This window comes from Vipera berus (genome assembly GCF_964194415.1).
Source record: "Vipera berus genome assembly, chromosome: 2".
Lineage (NCBI taxonomy): Eukaryota > Metazoa > Chordata > Lepidosauria > Squamata > Viperidae > Vipera > Vipera berus.
In genome coordinates, this window is record NC_138203.1 from 8,223,963 (window position 1) to 8,251,762 (window position 27,800).

The 27,800-nt window shown below is 45.1% G+C and overlaps 1 protein-coding gene across 1 annotated transcript in view; it reads right to left on the bottom strand.

The window, feature by feature from the left end:
- Nucleotides 1-6,575: 6,575 nt before the first annotated feature.
- Nucleotides 6,576-27,800, bottom strand: part of NOL6 (nucleolar protein 6) — an 86,295-nt gene continuing 65,070 nt past the window's right edge. Inside the window, exons 24-26 of the mRNA XM_081319240.1 lie at nt 18,534-18,734; nt 9,401-9,502; nt 6,576-7,720 (exon numbers count right to left, since the gene is read on the bottom strand). Coding sequence (XP_081175366.1) covers nt 7,571-7,720; nt 9,401-9,502; nt 18,534-18,734 — 453 coding nt within the window. The 3' untranslated portion in view covers nt 6,576-7,570. The remainder of the gene's footprint in view (nt 7,721-9,400; nt 9,503-18,533; nt 18,735-27,800) is intronic.

The window sequence follows — 27,800 nt, forward strand, 5'->3', positions numbered from 1 at the left end:
ATGTTTTATCATGTGACTGTAAGCATGCGGCAGAAGAAGAAATAACAGAGTTGGAAGGGACCTTGGAGGTCTTCTAGTCCAACCCCCTGCTCCAACAAGAAATCTGCCTATACCGTTTCAGACAAGCGGCTGTCCAGTCTCTTCTTAAAAGCCTCCACAGTTGGAGCACCCACAACTTCTGGAGACAAGTTGTTCCACTGAAATTCCTCCTTAGTTCTAGGTTGCTCCTCTCCTTGATTAGTTTCCATCCGTTGCTTCTTGTCCTGCCTTCGGGTGCTTTGGAGAATAGCTTGACTCCCTCTTCTTTGGGGCAGCCCCTGAGATATTGGATTGCTGCAACAGTTATAAGTTTGAGGACCAGTTGGAAATCACTTTTTTCAGTCCCATGGACCTTTGAACAGTCACTAAATGAATGGCTGTAATTTAAGGGCTACCTATATCATAAAGAAGGGACGTGGTGGCTCAGTGGGTTAGGATGCTGAGCTTGTCGATCAGATGGTCGGCAGTTTGGCGGGTCGAATCCCGACTGCCGCGTAGCAGAGTGAGCGCCTGTTACTCATCCCAGCTTCTGCCAACCTAGCAGTTCGAAAGCACGTAAAAATGCAAGTAGAAAAATAGGGACCACTACGGTGGGAAGGTAACAGCGTTCCGTGCGCCTTTGGCGTCTAGTCATGCCAGCCACATGACCACGGAGACATCCTCGGACAAGCGCTGGCTCTTCGGCTTTGAAACGGAGATGAGCACCGGCCCCTAGAGTCGGAAACGACTAGCACGCACATGCCGGGGAACCTTTACCTTTACCTTATATCATAAAGAGGACTGATTTGATAGATATGTTTGCAGTTTAATGTGAGCTAAGGAAATGTTTCCAGTTCTTTGCTGTAGTCAATTATACAGCCAGCTCACTCCCCCGGCACCAAAAGTTGCAAAATATGCTAGAAAATGTCCTGACATGAACCACGGACAGGTTACAACCCTCCCTTTAGATTTTTGTTGCACCGATGGGAAGTAAGAGCCTTCGGACCGGTCCAGCAACTACCCTGGGGTGGTGTGGGATCAACAGGAGATTCAAAAGTCTTGCACTCTGAACACCCCACCCTGAGGCTGTTTACAAGTTTCTCCTGCTTTTCCCCCCAGTTGTGGGTTTTACAAGCTGCAGCATCTTGGGGGTGGGCGTTTTGCTCCTGGGGGCAAGTGACTACAGGTGTTCAGACAATGAAATTCTGCAGCTTCACCTGGAGGTGTGAGTTACGTGGCCCTGGCAGCATTAACCGTTTGCTGGAGGTGAAAGGAAATATTTCCACCCTTACCTGGGAAGGTTTTGGTGCTGCTCAATGCCTGATCAAATCCTGCTTTTTTGGCAAGAGTGCAACTGGACATGTGCCAAATATAGACTGCTAAAATCAAGGTCAAGGGCCAGGTGAGACTTCATCCAATGAAGATCGTTAGAAATGACTTGGATGCTTGCTCTTCATGTTCACAAACCTGCAACTTTACAGGTAGATAAAATAACCTTTATTGACTTTTTCTTTTACTGAGGGCACAACGACACACATCAAAAACCTGTATGTCTCATCTAGGGGTCTCCAAACTTGGCCACTTTAAGACTTGCGGACTTGCAGTTAAAATCCACAAGGCTTAAAGTGGCCAAGTTTGGAGACTCCTGTTCTAGTCTAACAAAGGGAAGAACTAGGAATTTGTGATAGCTGTTTTCCACTTTTGAACAGCAGTCACAAAGAAAGGATCAAGCTATTCTCCAATGCACCTGAGGGCAGGCCAAGAAGTAATGGATGGTAACTAATCATGGAGAGAAGTAACCTCGAACTAAGGAGAAATTTCCTGACATTGAGAACAATTAACCAGTGGAATAGAAGTTGCCTTCAGAAGTGGTGAGTGCGCCAACACTGGACGTTTTCAAGAAGAGACTGGACAGCCATTTGTCTAGAATGGTACAGGTCTTCTTTTGAGCAGAGGGTTGGACTAGAAGACCTCCAAGGTCCCTTCCAACTCTGTTATTCTCTACTCTGCATTCTGTATAACCCAGCCAAGCAGATGGATCTCCATCTCAAGAGGTAGGAAGAACAAAGGGAGTCACCAGCTTCTCTGGGATTTGAAGTCCAAAGATCTTGGAAGTTGTCGAGATTGAGAAATACCGGTCTAAGGAATTGCATACATTATGTGCTTATTATGTGGATGTGTCATACAAGCTCAGAAAATGGGTTAGGAAAGTCATCATTATTACAATTAGCCCAATCAACATTTATGCAAATGTAACCTCAGAGAGTTAAGTCAGCAGTCAACCAGATCTTCCTGGTCTCAGCTTTCCAGTCTCTCAACCAAGAACATCTCAGAGAAGACATCCCTCAGATGGATTAGATGACCTGGACGAGAAGAACCAAATTTCTAACTTGACACCAAGATGCTTTCTCGGTCCAGATTTGTTCTTCCATCTAGTCCTCCAGCCAAAGTGGCCTCTTGCTGCATTCTTTTGACTCCGCCATCGCATCACCATCTTGGCTACTACCTGTCTGTGACTCATCCTGGCCCGCCAATACTGTAGAGCAGTTCAGCAAATGCTCTTTATATAACAATCTGCCTTCCTGGAGATTGCATAATTGGGATTGTTCAATCATGTATGTAAAGCACAGGGCAGGGCCCACTGGTGGTGCTGGGGGAGGGGGGGGAGGTGAGACAGGGGAGGGGGGAGGATTATGTAAAGCATGGAAGATTCTGGAAGGAGATACCTGAACTGGTCTGAGGGCCCAAAAGGGAGGCAGGAATGAATAGCAGTGCAGTCTCCCTGAATGTCAGAATAGTCTACGGCAATGCTTCTCAGCTGTAGCTGTGTGGACTTCAGTTCCCACAATTGAACCTGTGTGGACCAGCTGCCAATTGTGTGGATTTAAATCCCAGGGTTGTGGTGTACTTTAACTCCCAGAAGCTGTGTGGGCTTCAACACCCAGAATTAAAGCTGTCAGGACCAAGCCTGTGTTGTGTGGACGTCAATCAAAGTGGAGTTTTGCTGGCCTTCAGTTCCTAGACCAGGGGTAGGCAACCTTGGCTCTTTTAGGGCTCATGGACTTCAACTCCCAGAATTCCTGAGCCAGCCATGCTGAGAACAAAGGGAGAGGCTTCCAAGCTGAGCCATGCTGGCTCAGGAATTCTGGGAGTTGAAGTCCAAGAGTCCTAAAAGAGCCAAGGTTGCCTACCCCTGTCCTAGAATCTAAACTATGTGGACTTCAATATCCAGAGTTGAAGCTGTCTGGGGAATTCTGGGATTTGAAGTCCGCCCACCTTGAAGTTGCTGAGGTTGAGAAACATTGGTCTCCAGTGTTGCAGTTTGAGAGCTGGCTACAGAGACTTCTCCAACAAACACACCCGAAAGATTGTGATGTTGTGCTCAGGCCCATGGGTATAGTATTTATTCCTGGAAAACCACTGACCCGTTGGATCATTGTTTCAGAGGTATTTCCTTACCAGTTTCGCTATGGGCCCATTTTGTCAAAAGCTGGAAATGTGGGTTTTCAGCAAAACCATCATAAAACATGGTCAAGGAACTGCAAGACATTGCAAATGGTCATAAATGCTGGCTGGTTTCCAGGCGAGTGAAATGTGGTCACGTGAACCCCCACAGAGTTCCATCATCATCTTGACTGGTTACTAAGCAACCAGTCATAAATCAAGGACTATATGACTGTATTGAATTTTTTCTCCTCTTGCACTGGTCAAAGGTGGGACAGCAACCAGAACAGGGTTGTAGCTTTATCTGCACATATCAGCATTAAACAGCTGGATGAAACTCTTCCTTTAAAGGGTTAGGATGCAGCGGAGCGAGTCAACATTGCTGGAATCTTGTCAAGTTAAATTCACCGTCTTCCAGATGTTGCTAAAGGAGAATTTCTACCAGCCTCAAACAACCTCAAACACTTGGGTAAGTAAGGTTCTATGTTTAGGCAAGAAAAATCAATTGTACAGATATATAGTATAGGTGGTACCTTACTCAGCAGTAGTTAAGTGTGAGAGCGATCTCAGAGTCCTATGGACAATCACTTAAATAGGAGCCAGCCATGTGCTGCAGCTGCCAAAAAAGCCAATACAGTGCTAGGCTGTATTAACAGAGGGATAGAATCAAGATCAAATAATAATAATAATAATAATAATAATAATAATAATAATAATAATAATAATAATAATAATAATAATAAACCTTTATTGTCAAAGTACAACATGTGTACATTGAGATTAGCTGAGCCTCCCCCTGTGCTCTCTCCCCCCAACACACAGTGATAACAAACCCTCCATCCCACCACACCATGTGAACCAACTACACCACACACCGGCCTCCCAAGTCAATTCTGCATAAGATTATGTCCCATTTAAAAGCCTAACAGCCCACGGATAAAAGCTATTTTTCAGCCTGTTGGTACGGCTGGCTATATTCCTATATCTCCTACCGGATGGTAGGAGAGTAAAGAGATACCGTCCAGGGTGTGAGTCATCCCTGAGAATCTTCCTCACTCTTCCAAGGCAAGGAGCCCTGGCGATGTCATCCAGTGGTGTCAGGGGACAGCCCACAATGTCTTGTGCTGTGCTCACTACCCTCTGTAATATTCCTATCCGCGGCTGTCAGACCAGCATACCAACCCACAATACCATACGAGAGGACGCTCTCTATGGTAGACCGGTAAAAGAGGGTCATTAGCTGTTGTTCTACCCTGTTCTTCCGCAAGATCCTAAGAAAGTGAAGCCTCTGTTGGGCCTTTCTAGCCACCTGGGTTGTGTTAACTTTCCAGGTCAGATCTTCACAGAGGTAGACTCCCAGAAATTTAAAGGAGGAAACTCTCTCTACACAGTCCTCCCCGATGTAAAGTGGGGCAGGTTCCTCCTTTTTTCTCTGGAAGTCTAACACCATCTCTTTCGTCTTGCCGATGTTTAGGTGAAAGTTGTTGTTACTACACCATATGGATAGTTTTTGTACCTCCGCCCTATATGCTGTGTCATCCCCACCTGTAATAAGACCCACCACAGTTGTATCATCTGCGAACTTGATTATCGCAGTGGATGGGTCAGATGATACACAATCACAAGTGTATAAAGAGTACAGGTAGGGGCTAAGCACACAGCCCTGTGGCGTGCCGGTGCAAAGCTTCAGGGGGGTGGACAAAGCAGACCCGACCCTCACTGTTTGTACCCGATCCCTAAGAAAGTCTTGAATCCAATCGCAGATAGCGGGGGAGAATTTCAAGTCAGTCAGCTTCTCGATGAGAATGCTCGGCAAAATGGTGTTGAAAGCCGAGCTGTAGTCAACAAAAAGCATCCTGACGTAACTTCCAGGTTTCTCGAGATGACTTGCTACAGAATGTAAAGCAGTAGCTATGGCATCGTCTGTCGACCTATTTCCCCTGTAGGCAAATTGATGAAGTACTACTACTTTACAATGCCTTGGTGAGTCCACACTTGGAATACTGCATCCAGTTTTGGTCGCCACAATGTAAAAAAGATGTCAAGACTCTAGAAAGAGTACAGAGAAGAGTAACAAAGATGATTAGGGGACTGGAGGCTAAAACATAAGGAACGATTGCTGGAATTGGGTATGTGTAGTTTAATGAAGAGAAGGATGAAGGGGGTACATGATAGCAGCCTTCCAGTATCTCTGGGGCTGCTCCAAAGAAGAGGGAGTCAAGCTATTCTCCAAAGCACCTGAAGGCAGGACAAGAAGCAACGGATGGAAACTAATCCAGGAGAGAAGCAACCTAGAACTAAGGAATTTCCTAACAAAACAATTAATCAGTGGAACAACTTGCCTCCAGAAGTTGTGAATGCTCCAACACTGGAAGGTATTAAGAAGAGATTGGACCACCATTTGTCTGAAATGGTATAGTTTCCTGCCTAAGCAGGGGGTTGGACTAGATGAGCTCTAAGGTCCTTTCCAACTGTTCTACCCTATTCTACTCTACTCTATTCCACATATTCTATTCTATTGTTCTGTTCTGTTCTTGTAGCAATGGCCTGGTTTTCCTTCAGAGGAAGGCCATAGAACACAGAATCCAAGGGCTGGAAGGAACGGTCTTCTAGTCCAATCTTGTTAAGGCAGGAGATCTTGTACCATCCAGATCCAATGTCCCAAAAGTACTTTTTCAAAAGGCAACTGGACTTTGCTTTTTCCTTGAAGATGTTTCACTTCTCATCCAAGAAGCTTCTGCAGCTCTAACCAAATGGTGAAGGATGGAAGGATCATGGATTTAGTCAGAGCTGAAGAAGCTTCCTGAACGGGTAGCGAAACATCTTCAAGGAAAAACACAAGTCCAGTTGCCTTTTGAAAAAGCATTTTGGGGACAACCACGACCTGGATGACTAAGAATCTCCACTGACATCTCGGTCAAACGGTTGTCCCGTCTATTTTTTGAAAACCTCCAGTGATGGAGCACCCACAACTCCACCGCCGCAGCCTGCATCTTCTTCCACGTTAGAAGAATAAATTGGGGGTTCTCAATCATTCCGGGTCCCGACAAGCCCGGGTGGAGCCAGATCAAATCAAAGAAAATGAAATGAAATCGAGACATACTACAAAAAAAAGGAGATTTTATTCTCAGGAACCAAAGCTCCCTTCTCGAGGGTAGACTACAGAAAAATGGGGGACTTGGGTCTTATAGGGGAACTGGTTTTGGTGTGTACACGTGTGGCGTTTGGTTTGTGTACGTGCTGGCTTTAACCTGTTTTTCTGGTGCAGATGTGCAGGTATAGGAGGGGGGCGTTGATCAGAGGCCTGTTGACTTCTATCAATTATTTATGGGGATTATAATTTTTTGAGAGGGAAATAAAAAGTCGAGGGAGTCACCAAACAAACGTTTTCTTACGGCCAGATAATAAACCTGGGCGATTATTCAACGTGAGAATGAGAAGTGGGTTCATAAAATTGTAGCTTCCTAGAGTGGCTGTCAAAATCAGGAAGCTTTTCTGGACCAGAGGTCCCCAATTCCCGGTCCGTGGCCTGGAACTGGTCCGTGGCCTGTTAGAAACGGGTTTGCACACGTGGAGGTGAGCGACAGGCGAGCAAAACTGCACACGCGTGGGGTCTAGATTATACTGCCCTTCTCTTAATGCCCCAGTCCGTGAAAAAATGTGCCTTCTGCAAAATCAGTCCCTTGTGCCAAAGGTTGGGGATCCGTGTTCTGGATGACCTCATGGCCTCAGCCCTCACTAGATTTAACCCAGGCCTTGCTTCTTAAATCCAATCTCCACTTAACTCGTCTTATTATAATCTTATTTTTCCTTCCAGGAAGGGAGAGGAAGAGAAGCGAGGGCTTGAGATTTGATTTCTACTCCGTGAACGAAGAGTAATTTTCTAGTATTTCTTTAGCCAGAGGAGGAATTTTTTTTATTTTATTTTTTAATAAAAGTCCTTTATCGGAGGAGTCAGGCTCCTCTGAACTGAATGGAAGCGAACAGGATGGAAAGAGCGTTTGATTTCAGTGTAATAAAAATCTAAGGGAAAAAAAATCTGAAGAAAAAAAAATTAGGGGGGAGAAGAACACACTCAGAACAGTTCCAAATCCATGGAGGAGCCATCTTAGATGGTCCATTTCTCTGTCCGAGCTTCCACCGTTTTGACCAGGCCTTCACCCAAGATCTGAAAGTCTTCCAAAATAGCTTCCACATTTGGAACCACCGTTGGTTGAGAACTTCGCTTGGACACCATCCTCCCTTGAATGTTTGATACCTGGTGGAGTTAAGAGAAGCAAGTTACAATAGCTGCCAAATATGGATCAAACTATACAGCGGAACCTATATATTTGTAAACGGAGAACGAGAATTTACTGGGTGTTTTTTTTTTTGTTAAGATCCAGCTGGGATGGATTCTATATGTTAAATGTTAAAATTTATTTGCTATTTGGATCACCTTTTTCTCTCTTTTTTTTTGTACACCATTTTTTTTTCTTTTTGTTGTTAGTGCTGGATGTATGTTTTTGTTTTGTTTTTCTGTTTTGTATTTTACCTTTTATGATAAAACAAAATAAATATACTTATAAACTCACACACTGGAATCATGCGGCCATTGGTGCTCTCTGAGCTGGGTTGTTTTCTTGCAGACATTTCATGACCCAACTAGGTAACATCATCAGTGCTAGAAGGGAGTGGGGTTTACATGGAGGAGGAGGGTGGGGTCTTTGGTGCTCTCTGAGCTGGGTTGTTTCCTTGCAGACATTTCATGACCCAACTAGGTAACATCATCAGTGCTATCCAAAGCTGCTTTTCAACAAGGCAACTGGACTTTGTTTTTTCTCTTTAAAGACATTTCTCATCCAAGAAGCTTCTTCAGCTCTGAATGGATGGTAGGGAATGGAAGGATTTATATTCCTTGCAGACACCTGGTCATTTGCATTCTTCTAGGGAGTCGCTGAGGCCACTTGGAAGTTTATCTATATCCTCGGGGTCACCTGAGTGGTGCAAATGGGTGTGGAGCCTTCTTGGAGCTGCTGAAAGGATTGTGTTGTAGACTGGAGATAGATGATGTTGTATCCCTCCCCCTCTGTTGAGAGAGGGGTGTTCAATTTTGAGATAGATGGCCTCTTTGACCCCTCTTTCAAACCAGCGGTCCTCTCTGTCTAAAATGTGGACTTTATATTCCTTGAAGACAGTTGGTCATTTGCATTCTTTCAGAGTCGTTGAGGCCACTTGGAAGTTTGCGTGTCCTCAAGGTCACCTGAATAATCTTCTTCAGGGTCATCTTCAGCCAACACAACATACGTGCACACTTTAAACCCAAGAATACACTGAGGCAGAGCCTTGTCCACCCCAAGGATAAAATACTGAAGACACAAACTTGAGCAATGTGGTATATGCAGCACAATGCAGTGAGACATGTGCAGATCTGTATATTGGGGAAACGAAACAACCACTTCACAAACACATTGCACAACATAGGAGAACAAACCCATCAGGACAAGATTCAGCAGTCCATCTGCATTTGAAAGACAAAGGCCACTCATTCGAAGACTGCAAAATCCACATTTTGGACAGAGAAGACCGCTGGTTTGAAAGAGGGGGGTCAAAGAGGCCATCTATCTCAAAACTGAACAGCTCTCTCTCAACAGAGGGGGAGGAATAGGACACTGTCCATCTCCAGTCTACAACACAGTCCTTTCAGAAGTTCCCAGAAGGCTCAACACCCATTTGCACAACTCAGGTGACCCTGAGGACACAGACAAACCTCCAGGTGGTCTCAACGACTCTCTAAAAGAATGCAAATGATCAGCTGTCTGCAAGGAATATAAATCTTTCCATTCCCCACCATCTAAAGAAGCTTCTTGGATGAGAAGCGAAACATGTTCAAAGAGAGAACAAGAAAGTCCAGTTGCCTCTTGAGAAAGCACCTTTGGGTCAAGAGTTGAGCACTCACCTTGAAGGGCTGCGGTTCAAAGGCCGAAGGCTTCCAGAGGACCCCAATGACATCTCCTCCATATTTGTCATAGAAGAACAGGGCCAAGTCACCAAAGGCTTCCTGCAATAAGAAAGGTTTCATATGAAAGGAAGCTGCCCACATCTCCAAGTCTCATCCATCTTCCTGACTGCAAGTCGCAACTGCCATCTTGACTTTTCACACGGACACACACAGAGGGTGACCCCCTAGTTTGCAACAGGACAAGTGAAGTCTACCTTACACTGAAGGTGTCTCTTTTAACTCCTAGATGAAGGTGGTTGGCCGTGGCTTTCTTCTACGACCTTTGACACTAAGGGCCCTTGGTACTCTCTTGAGTTTGGTTGTTTCCTTGCTGCAGTTGTTTTATGACCCAGCTGGGGAACATCATCAGTGCTAGAAGGAAGTGGGATTGGCTCTACCAGTGTCCTTGGTAGTAATTAGGCTGAGATATGTATGTATGTAGGACCAGTCAGTCCTAGAGGAGATCAACCCTGACTCAAGTACTTTGGCCACCTAATGAGAAGGAAGGACTCACTGGAGAAGAGCCTAACGCTGGGAAAGATGGAGGGCAAGAGAAGAAGGGGACGACAGAGAATGAGGTGGCTGGATGGAGTCACTGAAGCAGGAGGCGTGAGCTTAAATGGACTCCAGAAGATGGTAAGAGGACAGGAAGGCCTGGAGGAACGTTGTCCATGGGGTCGCAATGGGCCGGACACGACTTCGCAACTAACAATAACAACAGGGAGGAGGAGGAGGGAGGGAGGGAGGTATATAGAGACGATAGCTAGCTAAATAATAGATGACAGATGGATAGATAGATAGATAGATAGATAGATAGATAGATAGATAGATAGATAGATAGATAGATAGATAGATAGGATAGATTAGATAGATAGATAGATAGATAGATAGATAGATAGATAGATAGATAGATAGATAGATAGATAGATAGATAGATAGGTAGGTAGGTAGGTAGGTAGGTAGGTAGGTAGGTAGGTAGGTAGGTAGGTAGGCAGGCAGGCAGGCAGGCAGGCAGGCAGGTAAGCATTAGAAGAAAAGAATATTTGTACTCAGGGTTGAACTGTGGGCTCCTTAGAGCTCTCTGAGCTTGGTTTTCTTGCAGATATTTTATGACCCAATTAGGTTGCATCATCACTGTTAAAAGAGAGTGGGGCTTGCGAGGAAGGGAAGGAGGAGGATTGTGGGATCCTTGGGGCTCTCTGAGCTTGGTGGTTTTCTTTGGGACATTTCATGTCCCACCTAGGTAACGTTATCAGTGCTAGAAAGGCAGAGAGTCGGTTTTCTGTTTATATACAGTGTTTTGCCCTTGACATGATGGGGCTGTTGTATTCTACCTTGGTTGTTCTAAGACCTCTGAGTCTTGACGTCCGCCTCTCTGGAACTCTGGATTACAGCATGGATGGGAGACCACCATGAAATCTACCGGCTCTTGGCTCAGCTGGGAAGCTGCTCTCTCTACTCACAAGGCACTAAGATCAGCCTAAGGGAGACCTCCCTTTATGCGCTCAGAAGAAAGCCATAAACCGGGCTTAAGCGTCTTTTAAGTAACAAGCTGAAGCAAGTATCTTACTAATCCCTTTTTGATTTCTTCCTCTCTCTCTTTTTAAGCTAAGTTGGGTTGGCTCTTGGTTGTTTCCAGGAGCCACAGTGCGACACACATTAAAAAGAAATAAAATTAAAAATCAGCCATGGTTGCCATCTTGACTTGTAGCGACCCTACCCTGTACAGGTAATCCTCGACTTACAACCGTTCGTTTAGTGACCGTTCAGAGTTTCAACGGCACTAAAACAAGTGGCTTATGACAGTTTTTCACACTTACGACCGTTGCAGACCCCAGGGTCATGTGATCAAAATTCAGACACTTGGCAACTGACTCGTATTTATGATGGTTGCAGTGTCCCGGGGTCCCCTTTTGTAACCCTCCCGCAAGCAAAGTCGATGGGGAAGCCAGACTCACTTAACAACCGTGTTCCCCGCTCAAGAAGCACAGTTATTCACTTAACAACGGTGGTTGCAAAATGGGGAAAAATTCACTTCGCAACAGTCTTGCTTGGCAATGGAGATTTTGGGCTCAGATGGGGAGGCGTGCCTGCGTAGACCTCCTTCTTATAGGCTTCTCGCTTTTAGAATCTTTTTAAAAAATTTTCCTACAAGTTTTGACGTATGTTTTGCAAGTCACGGGGCACACCTGAGGCAGAATCCTGCCGAGGCACACCCATTCGATCTGGGTGGTGTCTTTTATTAATTCTTTTAAAATGGTTAAAAAAAAATAAGATCCCCAAATCTTGGCAAGGGGCGTTTGCACCTAGCCAATGCCACTGGAGGGCAAGATCAAAGCCCTTTGAAAAACAGGCTTGATCTGGCTGCTGAAATAACCACATCTGGGGATTAACCGTTCAAGAGGATTTTTTGGCGCAACGAGCTGAAACGGTTTCTAATACCCTAGATCTCAATTTTTGAGAGTTGCTGATCAGGAAAGAAAACCCTTTATCTATCTGTCTGTCTGACTGTCTGTCCATCCATCTATCTTTCCCATCTTTGTTATTTTTAAAACTAAGGCTGCAAACATGCGATCGCCATTTGCAACTCCATCTGTCTATCATCTATTTATCATCTAGCTTGCTATCCATCCATCCAGCTATTATCTATCTATCTATCTATCTATCTATCTATCTATCTATCTATCTATCTATCTATCTATCTATCTATCTATCATCTAGCTTGCTATCCATTCATCTAGCTATCATCTGGCATCTATTTATTATCTATCTATCTATCTATCTATCTATCTATCTATCTATCTATCTATCTAATCTATCATCTAGCTTGCCATCCATCCATCCATCCATCCATCCTTCCATCTATCTTTCATTCATCCATCCATCCCACCTTTATTATTTTTAAAAATAAGCCAGCAAACATATCAGAAAACAAAATCTCCAGTTGACTGATTGATTTACAAATAACAGCCCAGAGCACACAGAGAAGCTCCCGAGGATGGGCTCCAGCATGAATCTGAAAACTTGGAAGACAAAATCTCTCATCCTGGTGACCGACCCAAATTGGATCCTCTGTATTTATCTATCCATCCATCCAACCTTTATTATTTTTATAAATAAGGTGGCAAACATATCCAACACACCTTCCTCTTCCTATTTTCCCCACAATAAGAACACAGTGAAGTGGGATGGGCTGAGAGAGAGAGTGATTGGCCCAAAGTCACCCAGCTGGCTTCCATGCCTAAGGCAGGACTAGAACTTACAATCACCCAGCCAGCTTTCATATCTAAGATGGGACTAGAACTCATTGTCTCCTGGTGATTGGCCCAAAGTCACCCAGCCAGCTTTCATAGCAAAGGCGGGACTAGAACTCATTGTCTTCTGGTGATTGGCCCAAAGTCACCCAATTGGCTTTTATGCCTAAGGCAGGACTAGAACTCATATCTAAGATGGGACTAGAACTCATTGTCTCCTGGTGATTGGCCCAAAGTCACCCAGCCAGCTTTCATAGCAAAGGCGGGACTAGAACTCATTGTCTTCTGGTGATTGGCCCAAAGTCACCCAATTGGCTTTTATGCCTAAGGCAGGACTAGAACTCACAATCACCCAGGGAGCTTACATATCTAAGGTGGGACTAGAACTCATTGTCTCCTGTTGATTGGCCCAAAGTCACCCAGCCAGCTTTCATAGCTAAGGTGGGACTAGAACTCATTGTCTCCTGCTGATTGGCCCAAAGTCACCCAGCCAGCTTTCATAGCTAAGGCGGGACTAGAACTCATTGTCTTCTGGTGATTGGCCCAAAGTCACCCAATTGGCTTTTATGCCTAAGGCAGGACTAGAACTCACAATCACCCAGGAAGCTTACATATCTAAGGTGGGACTAGAACTCATTGTCTCCTGTTGATTGGCCCAAAGTCACCCAGCCAGCTTTCATAGCTAAGGTGGGACTAGAACTCATTGTCTCCTGGTGATTGGCCCAGTCACCCAGCCAGCTTTCATAGCAAAGGCGAGACTAGAACTCATTGTCTTCTGGTGATTGGCCCAAAGTCACCCAATTGGCTTTTATGCCTAAGGCAGGACTAGAACTCACAATCACCCAGGAAGCTTACATATCTAAGGTGGGACTAGAACTCATTGTCTCCTGTTGATTGGCCCAAAGTCACCCAGCCAGCTTTCATAGCTAAGTGGGACTAGAACTCATTGTCTCCTGGTGATTGGCCCAAAGTCACCCAGCCAGCTTTCATAGCTAAGGTGGGACTAGAACTCATTGTCTCCTGGTGATTGGCCCAGTCACCCAGCCAGCTTTTATAGCTAAGGTGGGACTAGAACTCATTGTCTCCTGGTGATTGGGCCAAAGTTACCCAACTGGCTTTCTTGTCTAAGGCGGGACTAGAACTCACAATCACCCAGCCAGCTTTCATATCTAAGGTGAGACTAGAACTCATTGTCTCCTGGTGATCGGCCCAGTCACCCAGCCAGCTTTCATAGCTAAGTGGGACTAGAACTCATTGTCTCCTGGTGATTGGCCCAAAGTCACCCAGCCAGCTTTCATAGCAAAGGCGGGACTAGAACTCATTGTCTTCTGGTGATTGGCCCAAAGTCACCCAATTGGCTTTTATGCCTAAGGCAGGACTAGAACTCACAATCACCCAGGAAGCTTACATATCTAAGGTGGGACTAGAACTCATTGTCTCCTGTTGATTGGCCCAAAGTCACCCAGCCAGCTTTCATAGCTAAGTGGGACTAGAACTCATTGTCTCCTGGTGATTGGCCCAAAGTCACCCAGCCAGCTTTCATAGCTAAGTGGGACTAGAACTCATTGTCTCCTGGTGATTGGCCCAAAGTCACCCAGCCAGCTTTCATAGCTAAGGCGGGACTAGAACTCATTGTCTCCTGGTGATTGGGCCAAAGTTACCCAACTGGCTTTCTTGTCTAAGGCGGGACTAGAACTCACAATCACCCAGCCAGCTTTCATATCTAAGGTGAGACTAGAACTCATTGTCTCCTGGTGATCGGCCCAAAGTCACCCAGCCAGCTTTCATAGCTAAGTGGGACTAGAACTCATTGTCTCCTGGTGATCGGCCCAAAGTCACCCAGCCAGCTTTCATAGCTAAGTGGGACTAGAACTCACTGTCTCCTGGTGATCGGCCCAAAGTCACCCAGCCAGCTTTCATAGCTAAGTGGGACTAGAGCTCATTGTCTCCTGGTGATTGGCCCAGTCACCCAGCCAGCTTTCATAGCTAAGGCGGGACTAGAACTCATTGTCTCCTGGTGATTGGGCCAAAGTTACCCAACTGGCTTTCTTGTCTAAAGCGGGACTAGAACTCACAATCACCCAGCCAGCTTTCATATCTAAGGTGAGACTAGAACTCATTGTCTCCTGGTGATCGGCCCAAAGTCACCCAGGTGGCTTTCCTGGCTAAGGAGGGACTAGAACCCATTGTCTCCTGCTTTCTAGCCCAGTGCCTTAACCCATAGAAATAAATATTTCTCTTCCACCATCCTCAATTTTCCTGACCACCACTCTTTATAATAGTTTTTCCCCCCTTCATCTTTATTTTTTTGCATCAATTGCCCTGCTGGGTGAATTTGTTTTGTTTTTTCTCCTCCTCCACTTCACTTCATTTCAACAAGCACCCATTTTTGTACAGGTCATGTACTTTCTCTTCTCACAGTCCTTCTATTTTTATATTTATTTATTTTATTTTGCTTACAGTGGTCTTCAGCTTACCACCGGCCACTTAACGTCCGTTCAAAATGAAGACAGACTTTAGAAATGCTACTTACAGCTCATCTTCAAAGTTACGACAACGGCATGAGAAATGGCTGGGTGACTTTGGGCTAATTACCAGGAGACCGTGAGCTCTGGCCCCACCTTAGCCCTGAAAGTTGGCTTGTTGACTTTGGGCCAATCACCAAAAAGACGGTGAGTTCTGGCCCCACCTTAGCCCTGAAAGTTGGCTTGTTGACTTTGGGCCAATCACCAAGAGACGATGAGTTCTGGTCCCACCTTAGCACTAAAAGTTGGCTTGTTGACTTTGGGCCAATCACCAAAAAGACGGTGAGTTCTGGCCCCACCTTAGCCCTGAAAGTTGACTTGTTGACTTTGGGCCAATCACCAAGAGACGATGAGTTCTGGTCCCACCTTAGCACTAAAAGTTGGCTTGTTGACTTTGGGCCAATCACCAAAAAGACAATGAGTTCTGGCCCCACCTTAGCCCTGAAAATTGGCTTGTTGACTTTGGGCCAAATCACCAAGAGACAGTGAGTTCTGGTCCCACCTTAGCCCTAAAAGTTGGCTTGTTGACTTTGGGCCACATCACCAGGAGATGGTGAGTTCTGGTCCTACCTTAGTCATTCAAGTTGACTGGGGGACTTTGGGCTAATTACCAGGAGATGGTGAGTTCTAGTCCCACAGTTGCCACAAAAGTCAACTTTGGGCCTTTACCCCTCTCTCAGCCCAAGCCACCTTGCAGGATTGTTGTTGTGGGTAAAATAGGAGGAGGAAAGAGTATTAGGTATGTTCGCTGCCTTGAGTTATCCATAAAAATCACAAAGGCAGCATATAAATAAATGAAAAAATTGTGACACGTAAATGAGAAAACTTGAGTGTGTCTCAATCTGTTGTCCCGTCAAAAACAATTTGTATTTAAAAATTTAAAAAAAAACATCTATGTGTTTATAGAGACTCCCAACACAGGGAGAAAGATCCTTTGGCGTCAAAGCTATTGGTGAGTTGTAGGTTGCTCAATCCAGACCGCACACCAGTGCGTCAGAGAGGCTGTCACCACAAAACTAGGAATAAAGGATTGATCAAGGCCCAGCCGGAGAATACAGTGACATGCAAAAAAAGGTTGTGGCGTCTCTTACAAAAGATGGACAACTCTGCAAGAACAGGATAAAACAGGTTCTATCCTGATCCGTTTCCTTCTCAGGAGGACAGAGTTCCTCGTGAATCGCTTACCCCATTTCTGAAAACCTTCTGCGCTGGGTTGCTTCAATAGCTTCTGAATCACCCTGTGGCTTTAATAGGGCGGTTAAGGAAACGTCCTCTGACTAGATCCAGAGAAATAAACCCGATTTAAAACGTCGGTCGCTTCTCAAGACTGCAAAAAGGCTGGGGGAGGGGGGGGGAACCACACCCTTCCTGTGGCTTTGTTGAAGACCGAGGATCACACGTTCATCCTGAGATAGGGGTAGCCCCTCGACCTCACAACAGTTCATTTACTGACCGTTCCGAGTTAACAACGGCACTGGGATAAGTGACCTATGACCGTTTTTCACACTTGTGACGGTAGCAGCATCCCCACAGTCACGTGATTTACATTCAGATGCCTGGCAACTGGTTCATATTTACGATGGTTGCTGTGTCCCGGGAATCATGTGATCTCCTTCTGCGACCTTCTGATAAGCAAAGTCAAGGGGGAAGCGGGATTCATGTAATGCACATGTGAATAGAATAGAATAGAATAGAATAGAATAGAATAGAATAGAATAGAATGGAATGGAATGGAATGGAACGGAACGGAACGGAACAGAATAGAATGGAATGGAATAGAATAGAATAGAATAGAATGGAATGGAATGGAATGGAATGGAATGGAATGGAACGGAACGGAACGGAACAGAACAGAACAGAACAGAACAGAACAGAACAGAATAGAATAGAATAGAATAGAATAGAATAGAACAGGAAAAGAAAATATAGAACAGAATAGAAAATATAGAATAGAATAGAAAATATAGAACAGAATAGAATAGAAGAATAGAATAGAATAGAATAGAATAGAATAGAATAGAATAGAATAGAATAGAATAGAATAGAATAGAATAGAATAGAATAGAATAGAATAGAATAGAATAGAATAGAATAGAACAGAATAGAATAGAATAGAATAGAATAGAATAGAATAGAACAGAACAGGAAAAGAAAATATAGAACAGAATAGAAAATATAGAATAGAATAGAAAATATAGAACAGAATAGAATAGAAATATAGAATAGAATAGAATAGAATGGAATGGAATGGAATGGAATGGAATGTAGAGTAGAGTAGAGTAGAGTAGAGTAGAGTAGAGTAGAGTAGAGTAGAGTAGAGTAGAGTAGAGTAGAGTAGAGTAGTTGGAAGGGACCTTGGAGGTCTTCTAGTCCAGCCCCCCACTCAAGCAGGACAATCTATACCATTTCAGACAAGTGACTGTCCAGTCTCTTCTTAAAAACCTCCAGTGATGGAGCACCCACAATTTCTGGAGGCAAGCTGTTCCCCTGGTTAATTGTCCTCACTGTCAGGAAGTTTACTAATTTAACAACTGCAGTGATTCACTTAACAGCTATGGCAAGAAAGGTTGTAAAATGGGGCAAAACAAATCCCTGTTAGCAACATGAATTCTGGGCTCCATTGTGGTCGTAAGTCGAGGACCACCTGTATATCTAAAATGGCAAAAATGTCCCCTGGGCTAATTGTCTGTGGAGGTTCTCAGTCATCCAGGTCTTGGTTATCCCAAAGGGGCTTATTTGTTTTCCAAAAGGCACCTGGACTTTCTTGCTTTTGCTTGAAGAGGTTCTGCTTCTCATCCAAGAAGCTTCTTCAGTTCTGACTGAATGGTGGAGGATGGAAGGATTTACACAGATAGGCCTCAAACTTACAAGTTTGTTTAGTGGCCGTTCAAAGTTACAACGGCACTGGGGAAAAAGGGACTTATGATCGTTTTTCACACTTACGACCGTTGCAGCATCCCCCGTGGTCACGTGTATCAAACTTTCGCTTGGCAGCTGACTCCTATTTACAACGGTCGCAGTGTCCCAGGGTCACGCGATCCCCTTTTGCAACCTTCGGGCAAGCCAAGTCCGTGGGGAAGCCAAATTCACGTAACAACCGGGTGACCAGCTTCACAGCCGCAGTGATTCACTTAACAACTGCGGCAAGAGAGGTCGTAAAATGGGGAAAAATTCACTTAACAACCGTCTCACTCAGCAAGGGGAATTCTGGACTCCACTGTGGCCGTAAGTCGAGGACTGCCTGTACGATGCTAGGATTGCAGCGGAACTTCTCAAGGGGAGGAGGCAGGTGCTCACCGGCCAGATACCTACCCGGAGCTCCTGCAGGTAGCACTGGACGGGGTCAAAATCCACCACTGGGAAAGAAATGGTTTTTGTGGTGCTGTTGCTCTTCAACATCCCCCGGTGGAAGGACGAGGTGGGCCGGTCGACGGCCTCCAGGTGCCTGGGGATCTGCTTGGGGTTCAGGTGGATGAGGACATCATAAAGATCCAACGGAGGCCGGAAGACCATCTGCAAGAGACAAGCTGTGGTTTTATGGTCAGCAGAACATGAAATAACAGGGCTGGGAAAGACCTCGGAGATCTTCTAGTCCAGGGGTAGGCAACCTTGGTTCTTTTATGACTCATGGACTTCAACTCCCAGAATTCCTGAGCCATGCTGAGGAGAAATGGAGAGGTTTCCAAGCTGAACCACGCTGGCTCAGGAATCCTGGGAGTTGAAGTCCACGAGTCATAAAAGAGCGAAGGTTGCCTACCCCTGTTCTAGTCCAACCCCCTGCCCGCTGGGGTATTGTTTACTTCTTGATTGCTGGCCTGATGCTTAATCTTGGTGTTAAATCTGTTCTTCTCTAGGTCTTGATTGCTGGGGTGTGTGGGGGGGGGGGGAGGGAGGGTGTCTTTTCTAAGTGGCCATCCTAGACCAAACCAAATCCAAAAACGCTAGAGAATATCTAGAAGCCCAGCACTCTGACAAAGTGGCCATCAACGGACACATAGACATAAGCAACGTCTACATACTATGCAAAACAGACAGTCTACAAGCCAAAAAGGGAACAAAAAGATACTGTAATTAAGGAACTGCCAAGGAAGCTAACAGTAAAGAGCCCAACCCAAGAACTTCCAGGACCACCGCCACCAACACTGACAGAGCAAGGCACTAGAAGGTAAACAAAGAGCAAACCCACTCGCTACTAACACGGATGATGTTACCTAATGGGGTCATGAAACGTCTTCAAGAAGACAACCGTACTCCAACAGCACTGAGGACCCCAAAGTTCTCCTCCTTCTCCTCCTCCTCCACAAACCCCACTCCCTTCTAGCTCTGATGGCGTTCCCTAGCTGGGTAATGAATTGTCTGCAAAAAAATAATCAAGCTCGGAGAACACCAAAGATACTACAGTCCTCCTCTTCACAACCCCACTCTCTTCTAGCACTGACAGCGTTCCCTAGTTGGGTAATGAAATGTCTACAAGAAAACAACCAAGCTCACAGCACCAAGGACCCCACAGTCCTCCTCTTCACAACCCCACTCCCTTCTAGCTCTGATGGCATTCCCTAGCTGGGTAATGAATTGTCTGCAAAAAAATAATCAAGCTCGGAGAACACCAAGGATACTACAGTCCTCCTCTTCACAACCCCACTCCCTTCTAGCTCTGATGGCATTCCCTAGCTGGGTAATGAATTGTCTGCAAAAAAATAATCAAGCTCGGAGAACACCAAGGATACTACAGTCCTCCTCTTCACAACCCCACTCCCTTCTAGCTCTGATGGCATTCCCTAGCTGGGTAATGAATTGTCTGCAAAAAAATAATCAAGCTCAGAGAACACCAAGGATACTACAGTCCTCCTCTTCACAACCCCACTCTCTTCTAGCACTGACAGCGTTCCCTAGTTGGGTAATGAAACGTCTGCAAGAAAACAGCCAAGCTCACAGCACCAAGGACCCCACAGTCCTCCTCTTCACAACCCCACTCTCTTCTAGCACTGACAGCGTTCCCTAGTTGGGTAATGAAACGTCTGCAAGAAAACAGCCAAGCTCACAGCACCAAGGACCCCACAGTCCTCCTCTTCACAACCCCACTCCCTTCTAGCACTGATGGCGTTCCCTAGCTGGGTAATGAATTGTCTGCAAAAAAATAATCAAGCTCGGAGAACACCAAGGACCCCACAGTCCTCCTCTTCACAACCCCACTCCCTTCTAGCACTGATGGCGTTCCCTAGTTGGGTAATGAAACGTCTGCAAGAAAACAGCCAAGCTCACAGCACCAAGGACCCCACAGTCCTCCTCTTCACAACCCCACTCCCTTCTAGCACTGATGGCGTTCCCTAGCTGGGTAATGAATTGTCTGCAAAAAAATAATCAAGCTCGGAGAACACCAAGGACCCCACAGTCCTCCTCTTCACAACCCCACTCCCTTCTAGCACTGATGGCGTTCCCTAGTTGGGTAATGAAACGTCTGCAAGAAAACAGCCAAGCTCACAGCACCAAGGACCCCACAGTCCTCCTCTTCACAACCCCACTCCCTTCTAGCTCTGATGGCGTTCCCTAGCTGGGTAATGAATTGTCTGCAAAAAAATAATCAAGCTCGGAGAACACCAAGGACCCCACAGTCCTCCTCTTCACAACCCCACTCCCTTCTAGCACTGATGGCGTTCCCTAGTTGGGTAATGAAACGTCTGCAAGAAAACAGCCAAGCTCACAGCACCAAGGACCCCACAGTCCTCCTCTTCACAACCCCACTCCCTTCTAGCACTGATGGCGTTCCCTAGCTGGGTAATGAATTGTCTGCAAAAAAATAATCAAGCTCGGAGAACACCAAGGACCCCACAGTCCTCCTCTTCACAACCCCACTCCCTTCTAGCACTGATGGCGTTCCCTAGTTGGGTAATGAAACGTCTGCAAGAAAACAGCCAAGCTTAGAGAGCACAAGGACCCCTCCTTTCAACTCTGAGCTATAAATATTCACCTTTATATGAACAACCTAGTTCGTATAAATCGTGCCGGAATTACAGATATTTAACTATGACTACGGTTGAATATATTTACTTAACTATAGCCAGATATTGAGCTATAGCTATTTTTAAAAAAACTTCTAGTAATGAGTCAACGAGTTGGGATTTTAAGTCTATTATGGGATATAGGTTGGCCTCAATTTACAACCATAATTGAGATCAACGTTTCTGTTGCTTACAAGGGTGGTTTTAAAGTGAGCTGTGCGGATTTTAGGACCTCTTCCCCACCGTTGTTAAGTTAATCAATGCGGTTGTTAAGTGAATCCTTTAGTCGCTAAGTGAGCCCAGCCCCCCTCACTGACTTTGCTTGCTGAAAACCAGCTGGGAAGGTTACAAAAGGTGATCATAGGACCCCAGGACACTGCAACCGTCGTAAGTACATGCCAGTTGCCAAGTGCCTAAATTTTAATCATGTGACCATGGGGATGCTACAGTGGTTGTCACTTTTTTTTTTCTTTTCTTTTCTTTTGGTTTTTACATTTTTTTTCAAAGTTGTAACTTTGAACAGTCACTAAACAAATGGTTTCAAGTCGAGGGAGTATCTGTAGTTATTAAGTATTTTCAGGGCTTTTTTTCTCATAGAACGCCCAGAACGGAGTTCCGGCACCTTTTTTGGATGGAACCTTGTAGGGTAGGCAAGGTGGGTTGTATGACATGTGTGAGTTCCGGCACCTTTTTCTTTTACAAAAAAAGCACTGAGTATTTTACATGTTGAAGTGTTTTATCCAAGGTCACGTTCTGAGTCCATTTATAAATTGCATTTGGATCTTCGGGCCACGAATAAAATTGAACTGAATTGATAACAAATCACCTGTATTTCCAAAAAATTCAGGACCGTAAAACTTTAACCACGACTCGCCCCTTTTCTTGTGCCAAATTCACTCTTGCCGTTGATGGATTTCAGAGGAACGCACCGTTAAAAACACAACCAAAAGAAAACAACGTCACGCATCAAGCCTTTCCTAACAGTAAGATTAAAGATTTGCAAGACCTTATCGAAAGGACCTGATCTGAAAAGTTAGGCCTTAAGTAAGCGTACATTACCCTGGTGCTGAAAGCACTTTCTGACAGCTACTGACAAACACAACCTCTCTTTTGGGACATGCCACCGTTAAAAGTCCTACAAAGCAGGGTTGTAAAAGCTCAGGGTCACCATTAAAAAGTTATCAGCGTAGAACAGGGATCTTCAAACTTGGCCCTTTTAGGACTTGTGGACTTCAGCGCCCAGAATTCCTCAGCCAGGCACGCTGGCTGAGGAATTCTGGGAGTTGAAGTCCACAAGTCATCAAGAGACCAAGTTTGAAGACCCCTGGTGTAGAATCATAGGGACTTTGGAGGCCTTCTAAGGCAGGACATCCTATAACTGGGGTAGGGAAACCTTGGCTCTTTTTATGACTTGTGGACTTCAAGTTGGGTTTTATTAATGTGTTTTAACCTATTTTTAATGTGTTTTAACTTATTGTAAGAGTTGTGGGCATTTTGTTTAATCTCTTTTAATTTTTGTATTTTGTATTTTAACATGTACTGCCCTGTTCACCGCCCTGAGTCCTTCAGGAGAAGGGCGGTATACAAATAAAATAAAAAAAACATAAAAAAACTCCCAGAATTCCTGAGTCAGCATGGGCTGGTTCAGGAATTCTGGGTATTGAAGTCCACAAGTCATAAAAGAGCCAAGGTTCCCTACCCCTGCCCAATACAACCCCTGTCAAATGGCTGTCCAATCTCTTTTAACAGAATAACAGAGGCGGAAGGGACCTTGGAGGTCTTCTAGTCCAGCCCCCTGCTCAAGCAGGAGACCCTAGACCATTCCAGACAAGTGGCTGTCCAGTCTCTTTCTTTAAAACCTCCAGTGATGAAGCACCCACAACCACAGAAGGCAAGCTATTCCACTGGTTGATTTGTTCTCATTATCAGGAAGTTTCTCCTTAATTCCAGGTTGCTTCTCTCCTTGATTAGTTTCCATCCTTTGCTCCTTGTCCTGCCTTCAGGTGCTTTGGAGAATAGCTTGACTCCCTCTTCTTTGTGGCAACCGCTCAGATATTGGAAGGCTGCTATCATGTCACCCCAGTCCTCCTTTTCATTAAACTGGACATACACAATTCCTGCAAACGTTCTTCACTTGGCTTTTGAGGAATGGAAGGGGTGGTGAACCTCACAGGCCTCCTTCTCCTCCTACACTCTGCAGACCCCATTGCCTTCTAGCACTGATGATGTTACCTGGTCTGGTAATGAAATGTCTGCAAGAAAATAACTCAGCTCAGAGAGCACCAAGGACCCCATAGTTCTCCTCCTCCTGCTCCTCCTCTCCACAAACCCAACTCGCTTCTAGCATTGATCACGTTCCCTAGATGGGTAATGAAAGCTCTCCAAAAAACAAAACAAAAAAAACAACAACCCAGAGAGCATCAAAAATTCCACCCTTCAACTGTGAACAACAAATACTCTCTTCTCTCCAAGCCACTTGTACCTGAACGGAGAACAAACCCCTTAGAGAACTCATGAGGATACCTAGTTGGGTAATGAAACGTCTGCAAGAAAACAACCAAGCTCTGAGAGAACCAAGGATCCCACAATTCAACCCTCAGCTACAAATATTGTCTTTTTATCACTGTACGTCTGGAAATTCAAGATGGAGCACCTCCACTGAAGACGAATCCCAATTTAGCGCTTGAATGTTGCACCAGTCCAGGGGTAGGCAACCTTGGCTCTTTTATGACTGGTGGACTTCAACTCCCAGAATCCTAAGCCAGCATGGCTCAGCTTGGAAACCTCTCCCTTTTCCCTCAGCATGGCTGGCTCAGGAATTCTGGGAGTTGAAGTCCATATGTCTAAGGCCAGGGGTAGGCAACCTTGGCTCTTTTATGACTCATGGACTTCAACTCCCAGAATCCTGAGCCAGCATGGCTCAGCTTGGAAACCTCTCCCTTTCCCCTCAGCATGGCTGACTCAGGAATTCTGGGAGTTGAAGTCCATATGTCTAAGGCCAGAGGTAGGCAACCTTGGCTCTTTTATGACTGGTGGACTTCAACTCCCAGAATTCCTGAGCCAGCACGGCTCAGCTTGGAAACCTCTCCCTTTTCCCTCAGCATGGCTGGCTCAGGAATTCTGGGAGTTGAAGTCCACCAGTCAGAAAAAAAAAGCCAAGGGTGCCTACCCCTGCACTAGCCCAAGGCGCAAGCAAGAATCAAAGGCGGGCCATGAAAACTTCAACAGGGCCCTGGAAAAGTTGTCGTCAAATTATAATTTGTCATGTGCCAGAAGGAGACAATGATTGCATAATAGGAGAGGTGAATGAAGGAGACCTCGCTGTAATTTCATACAGGTTTAAGCACACTTCGTTTTAGCTTTAACACCTCCAAACGGACAAATAATAATAATAATAGGCCGTGTGCATCCGTTTTCCCAAAAAGGACAATGAAGGACATGAACCCTTTAGCTGTGGGTAGAAAGGGAGATGAACCTTTTCCATGGGTAAACTTCAGATCCAACAGAAGAGAATATCTGTAGCTCAGGGATGAACGGTTGGAGTCCTTGCTGCTCTCCATGTTGGCTTCTTTCCTTGCAGACATTTCATTACCCAACTAGGTAACAACATCAGTGCTAGGCGGGGGGGGGGCTTTGCTTAGATACAGTAACTTGCTCTGCCATTTCGGTGGAGATGTGATCTTCTCCTTGTTAATTCCTTGATATGGGTGTTGTTTTCTGCCTGGTTGTTCACCTGGTACCAATGCAAGAGAATCTCTGTAGCTCAGGATTGAACTGTGGGATCTTTGGCGCTCTCTGAACTTGATTGTTTTCTTGCAGACGTTTCATGACCCAACTAGGGAACATCATCAGTGCTAGAAGGGAGGGGATTTACAGGGAGGAGGAGGACGACAACGACAACTGTGGAGTTCTTGCTACTCTTGGAGCTTGATTGTTTTCTTGCAGACGTTTCATGACCCAACTGGGGAACATCATCACGGTTAGAAGGGAGTGGGATTTGTGGAGAGGAGAAGAAGGAGGAGGAAGCTAAGGGGTCCTTAGTGCTCTGAACTTGGTTGTTTACTTGCAGACATTTTATTACCCAGCTAGGGAACAACATCAGCGCTAGAAGGGATTGGGTTTGTGGAGAGGAGGAGAACTGTAGGGTCCTTGGTGTTCTCTGAGCTTGGTTGTTTCCTTGCAGATATTTCGTTAACCATCTAGGTAACATCATCAGTGCTAAAAAGATAGCAGAGAAGAGGAGGAGGAGGAGGAGGAGGAGGAGGAGGAGGAGGAGGAGGAGGAGGAGGAGGAAGAAACTGGGGTCCTTGGTGCTCTCTGAGCTTGGTTGTTTACTTGCAGATGTTTCATGACTAATTAGGTAAACTCATCAGTGCTAGGAGGGAGAGAGGAAGATGAGGATAAGGAGGTGGTCTGTGGGGTCCTTGGTGCTCTCTGAGCCTGTTTACTTGCAGACATTTCATTACCCAACTAGGGAACTTCATCAGTGCTAGAAGGGAGTGGGGTTTATGGAGAGGAGGAGGAAGAAACTGTGGGGTCCTTGGTGCTCTCTGAGCTGCGCTGTTTTCTTGCAGACGTTTCCTTACCCATCTGGAGAACGCCATCAGTGCTACAAAGGAGTGGGGATTGCCCGCCCTAATCCTAAACATTCCAGCACTGATGACGTTCCCTAGTTGGATAATGAAACATCTGCAAGAAAACTAGCAACTCAGAGAGCACCAAGGACCCCACAGTCGTCCTCGTCCTCCTCCTCCTCCACCTCCTCCTCCTCCTCCTCTCCACAAACCCAACTCACTTCTAGCATTGGTGATCCTCCCTAGTTGGGTAACGAAAGGTCTGCAAAAAAATAAAATAAAAAACCAACCAATCTCAGACAGCACCCAGGACTCCTAAACTTGAAGTCAGTACCAAACCAGCCACGTTTCCTCTTCTGATGGGGACGGCTATTTCCCCCCACCCCACCCCACCTGCAAGCTTTTTAGCATTAATTTTGCTTCACAGACGTCAGGCAGGAAAGGGGAGGGGGGAGAACTATCCCTCCCAATTACCATTGAGCAATTCTCCTGGGAAAGGAAAAAAAAATTTTTTAAAAAAAAATCAGCTCCTAATACGACCACAAACCACATCTGCACACAAAACCCGAGAGCTGAGTCACACTCCTGCATTCAGCGAGTTTATACATCATCTGCCCCGAAGCAACAACAACACACTGTGTAACTTTCTCGGGCTCTCAATTCAGCCTCAAAAGAGATCTGGAAAAAAAAATGAACCGGGCGACAGATTTTGTGCAACAGGTTTCCCCCCCCCCCTGCTCCCCCCCCCCCGACAATGACACAGAGCAAAGAGAGGAAAGTCTTAATCCGACTTTAAATAAATAGAACTAGGCCTGGCTCTTAATTTTTAAAAAAAAAAATCACAAAAATGACATGCTTTTATTTATTAATTGCCGATCCTGACCAGCAGAAAAGAGTTTCGTGCACCGAGCAAAGTCAACGCAGGCTAGTCCTCGCCTTACAACTAGTTCATTTAATGACCCTTCAAAAGTTACAACGGCAATGACAAATGTAAGTTACGGCCGTTTTTCACAGCTACGACCATTGCAGCATCCCCCAGGGATGCGGGGATCAAAATTCGGACACTTGCCATCTCTCTCGTATTTATGACGGTGTTGCCGTTGTCCCAGGGGTTACGTGATTCCCCCTTTGCAACCTTCGGACCAGCGGAGTCAAGGGGGAGGGAGCCAGATTCACTTAACAACGGTGCTGCTAACTGAACAACTGCAGTGATTGACTTAACGGCTGTGGCGAGACAGGCCGCAAAATGGAAGGCAATTCATTTAACAATGGTCTCGCTTAGGAAATGGGAATCTGGGGCTCAATTATGGTCGTAAGACAAGGACTATAACTGTAGAACTATGCACTGGAAGAACAAAAAGATATGAAAGGGTTAGGGTTCTGTTATTTCTGAGCTCACCCCGGCTTCCACTATGTTTTTCATTTCTTGTTTGGATAGGGAGCCGGAGATTCATGTGAAATTACATGTAGGGTTTCCTGCCTGAGCAGGGGGTTGGACTAGAAGACCTCTAAGGTCCCTTCTAACTCTACTATTCTATTCTATTCTATTCTATTCTATTCTATTCTATTCTATTCTATTCTATTCTATTCTATTCTATTCTATTCTATTACATATTTTCTATTCTATTCTGTTGTTCTGTTCTGTTCTTCTATTCTATTCTATTCTGTTCTGTTCTTCTATTCTATTCTATTTCATATTTTCTATTCTATTGTATTGTTCTGTTATTCTATTCTATTCTATTCCATATTTTTATTCTATTCCATATTTTCTATTTCATTCCATATTTTCTATTCTATTCTATTCTATTCCATATTTTCTATTCTATTCTATTCTATTCTATCCTATCCTATTCTATCCTATTCCATTCTATTCTATTTCATTCCATATTTTCTATTCTATTCTATTCTATTCTATTCCATATTTTCTATTCTATTCTATTCTATCCTATCCTATCCTATTCTATTCTATTTCATTCCATATTTTCTATTCTATTCTATTTCATTCC